Genomic DNA, 14207 nt, shown 5'->3' with positions numbered 1-14207 from the left:
CCAAAGTGACACACTCATTATTATTTATTCGATTTTCTCTACATTAAATAAATATATATTTTTGCGCAAATTTTTTTGATTTATTGCATATAATTTCTTTCCCAAAGGTGTTATTATATGTGATATTTTTTTGAAAAATGGTATAAGGTGGTTAACGAGTTTACCTTGGTCTAGAAATTTCCTTCTGCTGAAAGGTGTTGGTGTTTCGAAAACCAATATAATTTTGTTAACTGGCTACATGATGTGTTTTAAAAGTAAAAACCAATATAATTTTGTTAACTGGTTACATGATGTGTTTTAAAAGTACCTTATAACATGTTGTATTGTCGACCCAAATGTGACTTTATGATAATACATCTAGGCTCTTATTGTAATAAAATTCATATGTTTCGATTTAAATTACAGATTATCTAATTAATAGCCCATATTAATTAGTTGGATAGTACATCATCCATTTGATTGCATGCATTACGTTTGGATGATATTAAGAGTGATATTTTATGTTTCCACAGTTTATAATGTCTCATCTCTTTCAAATCAATTGTTTGCTATTGAAACATTGACTGGGAATAATTATGATATATGGAAAAGATACGTAGAAATAGCACTTGGTCTTTTGGGTTTGGATTTTGCAATGGAGAAAAAGCTTGAGAAATCCATAGATAAGAGTACCGTTGAATATGTAGCCGAGCATGAAAAGTGGGAAAGGGCTAACAAACTCTGTTTGAAAATCATTAAGCGATCAATATCTGATTCCATTCTAGGTGCCATCCCCGATAATGAAAATGCCAAAAGTTTTATGGATGCCATAGGAGAAAAATTTATTGAGTTCGATAAAGTCGAAACTGGGGATCTGATGGATAAACTAATGAGCATGAAATATGATGGTACATGTGGTGTTATGGAACATGTCATGAAAATGATAAATATATCATCTTAACTAAAGGCTCTTGACATTCACATTGCGGAACCTTTCCTGGTCTATCATGTTTTGAATAACCTTCTTAACAAGTTTAATCAGCTTAAAATTGCTTACAATGCTCAATGGGATAAATGAAATTTGAATGACCTCATAGCAGTGTGTGCCCAAGAAGAGTATGGGATGCGCCGTGAAACTGTTGAAACTGTGCAATTAGCTTTTCAACAATCACAGAATAAGGGGCCTTCTCATAACCATAAACCTAAGTTTCGTAAGGGTAATAAGTCCCACCGAAGTCAGTAGAATAAAAATTTTAATTGTCTCAAAGGAGTTATAAAGAAAATTGATCATTGTAAGTTCTGTAAAAAGAAGGGTCATTGGCAGAAAAATTGTTTTAAGTTCAAGACTTGGTTGGAAAAGAAGAAGAGTTCTCCAGGTATTTTCTTGACCTTAGTTTGTTTTGAATCTTCTTTAGTAGATATGCCTTTGAATTCTTGATGGTTAGACTCGGGAGCTAGTATTTATATTGTGAATTCCTTGCAAGGGTTCATAAGCAAACAGAGGCCAAGTGAAAATGAAGTAAACTTGAGCGTTGCAAATGGAGTTCAAGTGAAGGTTGAATTCATAGGAATAGTGAAGTTCACTTTAGAGTCTGGTTTTTATCTTGTTTTGGAAAATATAGTTTATGTACCGCAAATGAGACAAAATTTAATTTCTATATCGAAACTTGATACTTGTGGTTTTACATTTAATTTTGATAATGGAATGGTTGAGTTATTTAATGATTCTCGTTTGATTGGAAATGACATTTTATGTGATGGTTTATATAAATTATCTTTGACTCCTTTTGGTAATGTCTCATGTGTTACCAATGTATCAAAGAAAAAGACTTTAATTCGTGAATTATCCTCTATGTTGTGACATAAGCGTTTGTGTCATATTTCTAAGGATAGAATGGAAAGATTAGTAAAAGATAAGATACTTCCCTCTTTAGACTTCTTTGATTTTGAAACCTATGTAGATTGTATAAGAGGAAAACTAACTAAATCTACAAGGAAGGGTTCAACTTGGAGTAATGGAATTTTGGACTTGATACACACTGACATCAGTGGACCTTTGCCTTCAACTATATGTGGGAACAAATATTTTATAACATTTATTGATAATTTCTCACGATATGAATACGTTTACTTGATTAACGATAAATCACATGCACTTAAGAAATTCAAAGTTTTCAAACTGGACGTAGAGAAACAACGTTGGAAAAGTATCAAAGTTGTAAAGTCTGACCATGGTGGTGAGTACTATGGAAAATATGACGAGTCTGGTCAAAATATCGGTGGTTTTGCAAAGTTTTTACAAGAGTGTGGAATAGTGCCCCAATACACCATGCCAGAGACACCTTAGCAGAATGATGTTTTTGAAAGACGTAATCGAACTCTAAAAGATATGGTTAGAATTATGATGAGTAGAACAAATTTGCCTAAATATTTGTGGGGTGAAGCTTTGAAAACAACTATGTATATTTTGAACAGAGTTCTAAGTAAAACTATTGCAAAGACATCTTTTGAATTATGGACAGGACGTAAGCCAAGTTTGGCCCACTTTAAAGTTTGGGGATGTCCAGCTGAGGTTAGAATTTATAATCCATTTGAAAAGAAATTAAACTCTAAATCAACTCCTGGCTACTTTATTGGGTATCCGGATAAATCAAAGGGATATAAATTTTACTGTCCACATTGCAGAACTAGAATTGTAGAGTTCATTACTGCTAAGTTTTTAGAGAATGATTTTGGAGATGGTGGGAATTTCACGTTGAGAAAAATTCTTGTTGAACCTAATCAAGTTGTTGTTCCAGTGCCTATTATACATGAAAAATTTGGTTCTCAACCAATTGAAATTGTTAATGAAGAATCAAGGAGTCAAGATGAACCTCCAATTCCTCCAACAACGATTGAATCAATTTCTGAGCCACAAGTTAGGAGATCACAAAGGGATAGAAGATCTCCATTGTTCGGTGATTATATTACATATTTATTGAAGAGCGGTTTTAATATTAGGCATATTGTTGATCATGTAACTTATAACCAAGCATTGACAAGTCCTAAGGCAGATAAATGGATAATTGCCATGGAAGATGAAATGAATTCCATGAAAAGAAATAAAGTTTGGGATCTTGTTGAACTTCCTCCAGATGCTAAGGCTGTAAATGACAAGTGGAATTTCAAAAGTAAATTAGATTCAAAAGGAAATGTTGAACGAAAGAAAGGAAGATTGGGTGCAAAAGGTTTCACTCAACGAGAGGGCATTGATTATGTTGAAACCTTCTCCCCTGTTTCATCAAAAGATTCTTTTCGAATTATCATGGCTCTTGTTAACACTACAATTTGGAGCTTTATCAAATAGATGTTAAAGACAGTATTTTTGAATGGAGATCTTTCTGAAATGGTTTATATGAAACAACCTGAAGGCTTTGTTGTGAAAGGAAAAGAGAACTTGGTATGTAAGTTAAACAAATTATTGTATGGACTTAAGCAAACATTTCGACAGTGGTATTTGAAATTTGATAAGGTTGTGACCTCTCTTGATTTTGTCGAAAATACTATTGATCAATGCATTATCTCAAAACCAGTGAGAGAAATTTTATTTTCCTTCTACTGTATATTGATGACATTCTACTTGCTAGCAGTAACTTAGAGCTGCTTCATAAGACAAAGAAAATGTTGTCCGCTAATTTTGAGATGAAAGATCTTGGAGAAGCTTCCTATGTACTTTGCATTGAAATACATCATGATAGAAATCGTGGCTTGTTGGGACTTTTTTAGAAAACTTATATATGACGTGTTTTAGAAAGGTTTAATATGCAAAACTGTGCATCTGGTGATGTACCTATCATAAAAGGAGATAAGTTTAACAAAACTCAATGTCCAAAGAATGAACTAGAAAGGGAGTCTATGAAGATGATTCCATATGCTAGTACTGTGGGGAGCTTGATGTATGCTCAAGTTTGCACTAGATCGGATATAGCCTATGCAGTAAATGTCCTTAGCAGATTTCAGTCTAATCCAGGACAAGAGCATTGGAAAACAGCTAAGAAAGTTATGAGATATTTGGAGAAAACTGAAAGTTATATGCTTACATTCCAGCGTACAAATCATCTTGAGGTGGTAGGATATTCAAATTCTGATTTTGCTGGATGTCAAGATGATTTGAAATCAACCTCAGGTTATATTTTCATATTAGCTGGTGGTGCCATTTCTTGGAAAAGTGTTAAACAGGCTCTAGTGTCATCTTCTACTATGCAAGCTGAATTTGTGGCTGTTATGGGGTTACAGTTCAAACCGTTTGGTTAAGAAATTTCATTTTCTGGCTTAAAAGTTGTTGATTCCATCTCAAGATCAATCACCATCTACTGTGATAATAGTGTAGCAGTATTCTTTTTAAAGAATAATAAAAGTTCTAGTGGGTCAAAGCATATTGACATCAAATATTTGGTGGTTAGAGATAGAGTCAAAGAAGGACAGACGAAAATAGATCATATCAATACAGAGGCAATGATTGTAAACCTTTTGACTAAAGGACTCGCTCCAAAAATCTTTAAGACACATGTTGTTAATATGGGCATTGTGAAACATTTGATATTTTTAGTTAGTAGGAGTTATTTATATATATATATATATATAAAGAACTACGTTTTAGACTTGATCCTTCTACGGGGTACGTAGGCAACCCATATGTTTTTCAGATACAGCCCCTTTTAACAATAAAATATTTTTTCCCTATTCATGAACTATTTTGAGCATGCATTTGGCTTACATCTTTTTATTATAATATTATTGTGATATGACATGTAAAGACATAAGATGAGTCTCTTTTGGAGATATGTGGTTTCATTTTGATCAGAAGCATTATGAGGACCAATATGAATTAGTACAGTTTTTTTTATCACATTTGGTGCTAAGTTCATACCAAATACTACCACATTGGTTGGAGGATGGGGATCCATGTCGTTAAGGATGTCGACATTTGTAGCTGTGGAATGATCTTACATCGCTTAATTGGTGTAATGACTTCCATGTTTGGTATTAATGTTCTTGTTGGATCGGATTATGTTACGTAAGGTGTCATCATTGGAGTCATACTTTTGTAACCACCTATGTAGTCTAACCCGAGTGTTAAAACTTTGTTATAGCAATCAAATGTTTGCCCAAGTGGGAGAATATTGGAATAATTTCATATGTGGACTTCACATTCGATTGCAAATTTTACGGGTTAGATGTATGGCTCATAATGATATTTGTGATTGGGTCAAATTTATTAAGTGATCAATTGGACTTTTTACACCTTACGAGTTGTAATTAATATGATGTGATAATTTTAAGTATGTGGACTTGTAATAAAATCCTAATTAGAATTCTAGTCGTAATGAGACGGCTCAATTATTTTCTATATATAAATGCTAGGTCCCCTCTTCTCTCCATATGTTTTATTGGCTTGCCCCATTGATAGCTAATATTTTGTGAGGAATAAGGAGGGAAAGATCTTGACTGCTATTACAACTATTATTCATATCAACAACGACTTTCACAGGTATGAATTCGTTTTACTAATTTAATTTTGGTGATTAAAAACTGACGGAATATGGACGAAAGGACGTCCAGCGCAAAGAAAGGTTGAAATGAGGGCAAAAATGCCAAAAAATGAAAGGTATGGACGCTTTCCACAATAGACTTGAAAGGTAGGGACGTTTTGTGCCAATTACTCTTTAATTAACGGAAAAACTAACGGAAAAGAAAGGTTGAAATGAGGGCAAAAATGCCAAAAAATGAGAGGTAGGGACGTTTTCCACAATAGACTTGAAAGGTAAGGACGTTTTGTGCCAATTACTCTATTTACATATATTACCCACTGAAGCGGTGGCAAATACCCAAGCCCAAAACTTCTTTCCCGACTCAACGGTCATTTTACTTAGTTCACATAGACAAGGTGGGCTAGACGAGGCTGTATGGATTTAGAACCCATTACGAAGTCATATCATGCTATTTATACAAATTAGGTTGACAAACTTGATTTACAAATTATGTGTTGACAACATTTAGGCCAATTATTTCAAAAACGATTTTTCAAATCAATTGCCTAGATTTTGTCAACATTTCTTTTTCATATTTTATTAATTATGTATATAAAAAGTTTCTCCGGCTCCTATAGCATTTCAAAATTTCATTATGTTTGTTTAATTAAGTATATGAACGAGACGAATCAAATTGATGCAAAATATAATTTTAATAATTTGATGCCTAAAAATGTAAATTGAATTATTATATTCAATTCTAGTAGTCATTTTTGGCTTGTTATTTAACCTTATCATATTTCTGAGTTTGTCACTTTTTTTTCTTTTTTTTAATTTTATTACTTTTTTGAGCGTTTCACTTTTTTTATTTTTTTTAAATTTTTGTCACTTTTTTTAAATTTTTTTGTCACTTTTGCTTAGTGTTTGTCACTTTTTTATATCACCTTTTTTATTTATATCACATTTTTTAGTGACAAACATCACTTTTAATCAAAGTGACATTGCATGTCATTTTTTTTTATTAAAAAAGGGACATTTAACTTTGTTTTGTGCCGTTTTTTAATATCAACAATATTTTTTACTTCCAAAAGACTTGTGATAGACCCCAAATTTTAAAAATATTTTTGTAAGTTGTCCTATTGATAATATATCGATGGACTCATTAAAAGTTCAATAAAAATGGCCCAAATTCTTTCCGAGTCTGAAGCCATAAGCAGTTATGGGCTCAGCTTTATATGGGCCTCTCGAAATATAGCTGAAGGGTTAAAGAAGTGGTAATCTTTCTTCAGCCAACAAAAATGGATATTGCACTAGTTCGAATTAGGTCGGAGAAGAAGTATACCATTTTATGAATCATTCTATTATAGTTTCAATTGATACGACGTCAAGTCTCATCGACCTTCACTACAAATTTCCTTCAATTTATGATTTTACTCGCACTTTTTCTCACTCGTGTTTACAAACGCGAGATAAATTTACTCATATTTTCTCTCAGTCATACCAAACAAGTATGGCTTGCGCGAACCCGTATCTTGAGATTTGTGCCGAAAAAAGCTGCTAATTTACCTATTCATAAATATGATCAATAATAATTAATTACGTTTGAGTAAAAAGTGGATTCGACCCCACAAAAACTAATTAAGCACTCTTTCATAATGTAATTGGAAATTATCAATAGTCTAATATTTATTAGTGGACAGCATCTTTGTTGTCATGTCTCGCCTAGGAAAAAATCAATCCAAACTATTCAAATCAATCAACTCAACCAAACCGACTGATTTAGGTTGGTTTTCAAATTCAATTTGGATTAAGTTGGGTTGAAAAATCAAATCTCGGGTTTGAATTAAAACCCTTTTCAACACAATAAATTAAAAAAATTTAATACCTAAAACGGAAAAAATCTACATAAACACAATGGTGGATACAAGAGGAAGATTTAGAATGTACAAATGCCCCATTTATTTTTACATAGGCTGATTTTATGAATACAATGTACAAACGAAAAACAACATAACGATAAACTAAAAATTAAGGACGTGATAATGAATGAATAAATTTCAAAAACAAATTATAAAAAGAAAATGCTCCATAGTTTCAAATTTATTTATAAATTAATTTTCAGAAAGAATTCTTTATATATGTTAAAAATAACAAAGATTTTCAAGTAGTTTAAAACTTTAAAAATTGTTCAAATTCAACAAAAAATAATCACATCCAACTTGAATTGGGATCAAACCATCCATGTTAGGTTGGGTTTGGATTGGATAAAAAATCTGACTTGTGTCTATAAAAGTCGTCGTTTACTTTTGTTTGTATATCAGGTGACATTCATGAATTATTTCGATTTTGAGATCTTTAACCATCTCATTTCTCATATGCATTTTGTGAGGAATTTTGATTTTACAAATAACTATGCATTTTGCACAATGTCGTCGGATTCAGTATTTAAGTTGGATGGTCAAGTCTTGTTGTTTCATTTTTTTTATTTTTTATTTTTTTGGTTAATTTCAACTAAATGAACGTGGGATTAGTTTGAGTACCGTCAAATTGTAGATACAACCAACTTTATACCTTTAACTATAATAGATCGATTTGTTTTTAATAAGCAACCAAATTACTTTGTTTCTTGAAAGGGAATTGCGACCAACTAAATTTTGTCTCTAGTTCACATTCACCACACCACAATACTCGACATCTTTTCACGTGCTTTTTCACCAATTGGACAAAAACTATTAACCTGAAATAACTAGTGTAACCAATTGAAAGATCGGAAATTTAAATATTTGATAATGAAAAATTAAAGACCAGACCAACCTCTCACGAATTGAGAATCTCTATTGCAATTTTTCATTCTTGAATATTTATTAAAATTGAGGCCTGCATAATGCATCTAACGAATCATAAATTTTGGAGGGTTGAATAAAAGAATAAATAAAATATAATCATAAATTTTAATTAGTAAATTATTTAATGCCATTTGAATTCAATACTATATTCACAGATATTTCTCCATTTCTATAGGCTTGCCGTTTTCACCCTGCAGACAAAACAATGCACTCCAACCGCACACACACCAAATCAACTAATTCTGTACCACCACCACCACCACCACTCTCCTCCCTCCACCTCCACTCCTCCGCCGCCTTCCAGTCATTCACCATCACCCCAACTTTCTAAGGACCTATCAAGAAATTTACCCTTTCAGACCCAAAAATTTAATCATTACCATTCGCCAGATAACTTCAAGGGAGCCTCTGCAATTGCATCCAGGAGGTGCGGATCCACCATTGAGCTTGTTCAAACATGGAAGAAAAACAACCAAATCATTCTATTGAAGAAACTGACAACCTCATCAGTGGAGGCAATCGAAATATCATTTTCGGAAAATATGAGATGGGAAGAATTCTAGGACAAGGCACTTTTGCCAAAGTCTACTATGGGAAAAACCTTCAATCCTCCGAAAGTGTAGCGATTAAGGTTATAAACAAAGATCAGGTGAAGAAAGAAGGTATGATGGAGCAAATCGAGCGGGAAATCTCTGTTATGCGATTGGTTCGACACCCCAACGTTGTTGAAATCAAAGAAGTGATGGCCACTAAGCAGAAAATTTTCTTTGTAATGGAATATGTAAAAGGGGGAGAACTTTTTGCCAAAGTGGCGAGAGGGAAACTGAAAGAAGATTTGGCAAGGAAATATTTTCAGCAGTTAATTAGCGCGGTGGATTATTGCCATAGCCGCGGCGTTAGCCACCGTGATTTAAAGCCGGAAAATCTGCTTTTGGATGAAAATGAGAATTTGAAGGTGTCGGATTTTGGGTTGTCGGCCTTGCCTAAGCAGTTGAGAAACGACGGACTTTTGCACACTCGTTGTGGGACTCCCGCATATGTGGCGCCGGAAGTTCTGAAGAAAAAAGGGTACGGTTAGCTATCTGATTTAAAAGTTTATTCTGTTAAACCTGCATATATAATATTTATTTATTTAATTTTTGGTCTTTCCAAGACGCCCACTTAAGTGCTGTATAATTTACTCAAACGCAGCTTAAGCATTCGAGGAATTACTTTTATTTTGTTCTTCAACAGGTATGATGGAGCAAAAGCTGACATTTGGTCATGTGGGGTGATTTTATACGTGTTATTGGCCGGATTTCTTCCATTTCAAGATGAAAACATGATGAGAATGTATAGAAAAGTTATCAAGGCAGAATTTGAGTTTCCACCCTGGTTTTCACGTGAATCAAAAAGGTTAATTTCAAAACTTTTGGTGGCTGATCCTGAAAAAAGAATTACAATTCCAGCTATTATGAGAGTCCCTTGGTTCTACAAAGGGTTCACTAGGTCGATTTCTTTTTCAATTCAAGAAACAGTTCAAGAAAATCTTGATGCTTCAGAAAGTAAAGAACCAGATTTGTTAAGATCACAATCATCCCCTCCTTTCTATAATGCATTTGAATTTATATCATCGATGTCTTCGGGATTTGATTTGTCGAGTTTGTTCGAGGGAAGGAGGAAATCGGGATCTCTTTTTACATCGAAATGTTCAGTTTCTATGATTATGAGCAAGCTAGAATCAGTTGCCAAGAAGCTGAATTTTAAGGTTTTATTGGCCAAGGATTTTAAGATGAAAATGCAGGGGTTTTCCGAGGGACGAAAAGGGAAGTTGTCAGTGACAGCAGAGGTGTTCGAGGTGGCGCCGGAGGTGGCAGTCGTGAAGTTCTCCAAGTTGGCTGGTGACACTCTTGAGTACCAAAAGTTTTGCGAGGAGGATGCGAGGCCTGCCCTTAAAGACATCGTTTGGAGTTGGCAAGGGGAGAGTTGTAGCTGCCTAGAATAATTGTCTTTCTTTGTATGCAATTCTAAATCATAGTATCAACAAAATTGTAAGTTCTTTTTCTTATTTAATATGGTCAAGTACTGTTCAGTTCGCTTGCCAAACATGCAGTACTAAAATTCCGAGGAATGTTTGTTGATGGTTAATGTCAGTTTAGGCATCTTATCTAACGCATTAGGCAATGGTAGTTAAGGAAGGTTGCAGTTGCAATACAATATGGTCCAGAGGCTCAAATGTCAGCATCAATTGCTAGCTCGCACAAAGAAAATTTAAACATTCTTGTGTCACACTACATTGACTTACTGCATCCTACATTGACTTACTAACTCCCTTGAAAAATATATGGCGCGTAACACAGTGTACCGTCAATTCTATTATGTACTAAAATGTACTTGAATCCCTAGATGGATTCAATCATACATGAAAAATAATCTACTTTCAATGAATAATTTTTTGAGCCAATTAAAATTAATTTTTTTTATAGTTATTTCACTATTTTAATCATCATTTTTAAATTATTCTTTCACAAATAAGACCCACTTTTTATCTCTAACAGTAAAAAAATCAATTTTTAAAATTCTTATCAAACACCCTCTTAAAAAGAAATAAGTTAAATTTGAACTTCTACACACACTTTGTAAAAGTTTAATACAGATCATCATAAATAATTTCACAAGCACTTGTGCTTAGTTTATGTTAAGTATTAGTAACGTTGACACACTATTTAATTGGTAAATCATTAAAATTATGAGACCTACAATTAACTTATTCATCAATTAAAAATGTGTCTGTCATCGATATTTAACATAAGCTAACTATCGATACTTAGGAGATCATTTATGTATAGATCATAAGTAAGTTTCAATCTTAAATAATTTCCCAAACTAATGTATCATCAAATTTTCAAATGAAAAATTCAAAAAGCCATAGCGTGGAGGGTTCGATTCTTGGAAGGCAGTATCTTGGAAGGGGAATTTATCTCGAAGATAAGGTGCTGGAAGGCAGTGGAAATGACCCTCTTAAGGTAAGGAGTAAAAGCCATGCAGGAATCTGGGAGCCAATAAAGGCACAACTCGCGATTAACTTCCTCAAGCTAATGAGGGGTCGGAGGCTTGAGGTCCAGGATTTAGTCTAGCAAAGCTGGGAGACCTGGGTATAAAAAAAAAAAAAATAAAATAAAAAATATTCAAAAAGCTACCAATCCAAATCCCCCAAGTTTAAAGTCTCAAGGAACCTTGTCAAGTGATTGCTACAGAGAGCAAGATTATTACGGAACAATCAAACCCATGCCTGGTGGGTCCAAAGCGTAACACTTGGCAATTTTAGAGTGCACCACCACTTACACGCTGACACCTCGTATTGCAAATCAACAATAGTCATTGACAGTTTGATTGAAACCATAAATAACAAAAATTCATTTTGAATTTTGTTGTAGCAATATGGTTATATGGGATCCACTTAAATCATCTATGCAAATGATTAATCTCTATTAGTATGAATCAAATCAAACAATAAATCTTAACATTTAGTCTTGTCGCCATTTATTTATTAAAAATATGTGACATCATGACACTTCAAAGATAAAAATTAACGAAGAAAAAATAGTTCGCATTTAATAACATTAGCTTCAAACCGAAGTTTTATCATTAGTTAGATCAATGTGAAATAATCGTCTTAAGTCTTTCACAAATATTTGTTTTTTATTTCGAAAATTGTTTATTAATTTTTCTTAATAAATGAATGACTGCAAAATTATTTTTTTATTAGATGATTCGTGAATCAAGTAGTCAAATTGTATATCAAGCGAAAATATATTTCTAACGTCTCAGAAATTAATGATTCAGAGTGGGGGGAGGGGGGACCTATTCTTACCCCCAAGCTTTTAATAATATGGCTAAATGACAACTGTCACTTAGGATACATATAGTTCTTATTCGCTCCCTAGCTTTTGTCTCTCAATCGAAGTTTCAAAGGAAATTTAAAAAAAAAAGGGGAGGGGTTCAAATTAATTGGGCTTATTGCTATAGATTCAATGGCCTATGCCAGCTTAAAGGTAGAGAACCCTTGGTCGAGCATCCTCTCCATTTTCACTCACTACCTATGATGCATGAACATTTTTATTCGGATGACGTGTTCGTGTCTAACAAATGTTTTGCCGCGATTAACTTGATACCCTTTGAACATTTAAGAATTTGTATCGATTTTTAATGTCAACAAGTAGTGTAAGAAATTCTGTTGAATCTATGACCATTACCATTGAAAATTTGCACTTCATGACATCATTCTCAATTTATTATAATCTTTGAACCATAATTCATTCATGCACACTTGTCTCGATGCATGAAGTGGTGAGATCACGCCGGTAGGACATCAAAAATTAGTTGACCTAGAAATGGAGTTTACACCACTGCTTCATTATTAACTATAATGAGTAATATTTTTTTACCTTAATTTCGTAATATAATTTAATAAAACTATATTCTTCAAATTAAGAGTTCAATTGGCAGGTCACGATCTGCATAATCGACCGAATTAGTAAATAAAACTGTCTAATAACGACGAAAAATCCTGCTAAAATTGCTTTCAATGTCTCATATTTTGTGATAGGAAACATATCAACGGACCATACTTTGTACATATGGTCACATGCAAGTCCAATTCATCCTTCGAATGGGAGTCGATCCATGAATGTCTGTGGTCGATGGGTTTACGATTTGTTCATTTTTAATGATCATTCTATTTAAAGTCGATCAATTTATTTCTTTAAACTCACTCTCACCTAGATTATTGTCTTGGAGCCTTGAGTTCATGCCCATAGTTTAGACGTCAAACTAATTTGCTGGGAAGAAAACTTTTCGTATCTATCTATAATATAAAATCCATAATTTTGTTGGGAATTTATCTATTCCCTTATAAAATATTTGGCGAGAAATATATTAATTTTACAACTTAAAGAAACTTAAAATATGTTGAGAATTAGAAATCCTAATTTTATATCCTCAAGAACGATAAAATTACAAAAAGGAGATAGACATATGAGAACATGCAAGACTTACAAATGTTCACTTCAATGTGAGATTACGTTCTCGACTGTTGGTATAATAATTCACTATAATGGAAAAAAGTTTATGATGATACAAAATTTTAATGATGTCTCCCTACTTACAAAATAAATTAGAACAAATCGAAATTATAAGTGAAAATTCCTAAGATTTAGGATTCAGACTATCGTCGCACAAAGATAATAATTAATTAGCTTTCACAAATTAGCAAAATATTGTTTATTAAATTATACTCTATTATCGTCATGCCCAATACTGCAGACAAATTAAAGAACGCACTTCAACATATTTGTTTCATATCTTTGGCTAATATAAGGGTATGTTTGGGAGTAATTTTTTCTTTCAAAAAATTGATTTTTTGATCGTTATTTTACTATTTCAGCTGTCATATTTGACTTCTTCTCTCATAAGTGGACCTCACTTTTCTCCTAACGATCAAAAAATCAATTCTCAAAATTACTCCCAAACAGGCTCATATTAATATAGTTGGTGTTCGGCACCTGGTTTAGGCAACTTGGATGATTTAGAGGTCAAGTTTCCTGTGGTCTGGAAATATTTGAAATTCAGTGGGCCCCATCTAAATTATTGCCACTTAAAGTCGGCTGAATAAGATAAAACTGGATCAGCAAAGGAATAATCTTGATTCAATAATGGATTTGTCTGTTTTCCTACTCATTTCAAGCCAGCTCCATGAATACGAAATGGAAAAGGCAGGGGGCCGAGCTTAAGCTTATGTGAATATGAGCAGTTGAAGTTAGGAATATTTGTGGCATTTATGCTTTTCTTTATCTTCCCGAGCCACCTGGATTGTATCAATTGAAATACACAT

General features: G+C 33.2%; 1 protein-coding gene across 1 annotated transcript; it reads left to right on the top strand.

Moving 5' to 3' along the window:
• Window positions 1-8494: 8494 nt before the first annotated feature.
• Window positions 8495-10462, top strand: LOC111375375 (CBL-interacting serine/threonine-protein kinase 5-like). The gene is made up of 2 exons (XM_022998180.1): window positions 8495-9403; window positions 9569-10462. Exons 1-2 carry the CDS (start codon window positions 8793-8795, stop codon window positions 10317-10319), a joined length of 1362 nt encoding a protein of 453 aa, XP_022853948.1. The 5' UTR covers window positions 8495-8792; the 3' UTR covers window positions 10320-10462.
• The last annotated feature ends 3745 nt before the right edge of the window (window positions 10463-14207 follow it).

This window comes from Olea europaea, unplaced genomic scaffold (genome assembly GCF_002742605.1).
Source record: "Olea europaea var. sylvestris unplaced genomic scaffold, O_europaea_v1 scaffold1371, whole genome shotgun sequence".
NCBI classification, from domain to species: Eukaryota; Viridiplantae; Streptophyta; class Magnoliopsida; order Lamiales; family Oleaceae; genus Olea; species Olea europaea.
This window is presented reverse-complemented; position numbering and strand designations above follow the sequence as displayed.

Bases quoted from the DNA above. Each gene is read 5' to 3' on its own strand.
- LOC111375375 (XM_022998180.1), top strand. From the start codon at position 8,793: ATGGAAGAAAAACAACCAAATCATTCTATTGAAGAAACTGACAACCTC. The intron at 9,404-9,568 runs GTACGGTTAGCT...GTTCTTCAACAG, and splicing joins GAAGTTCTGAAGAAAAAAGG to GTATGATGGAGCAAAAGCTG.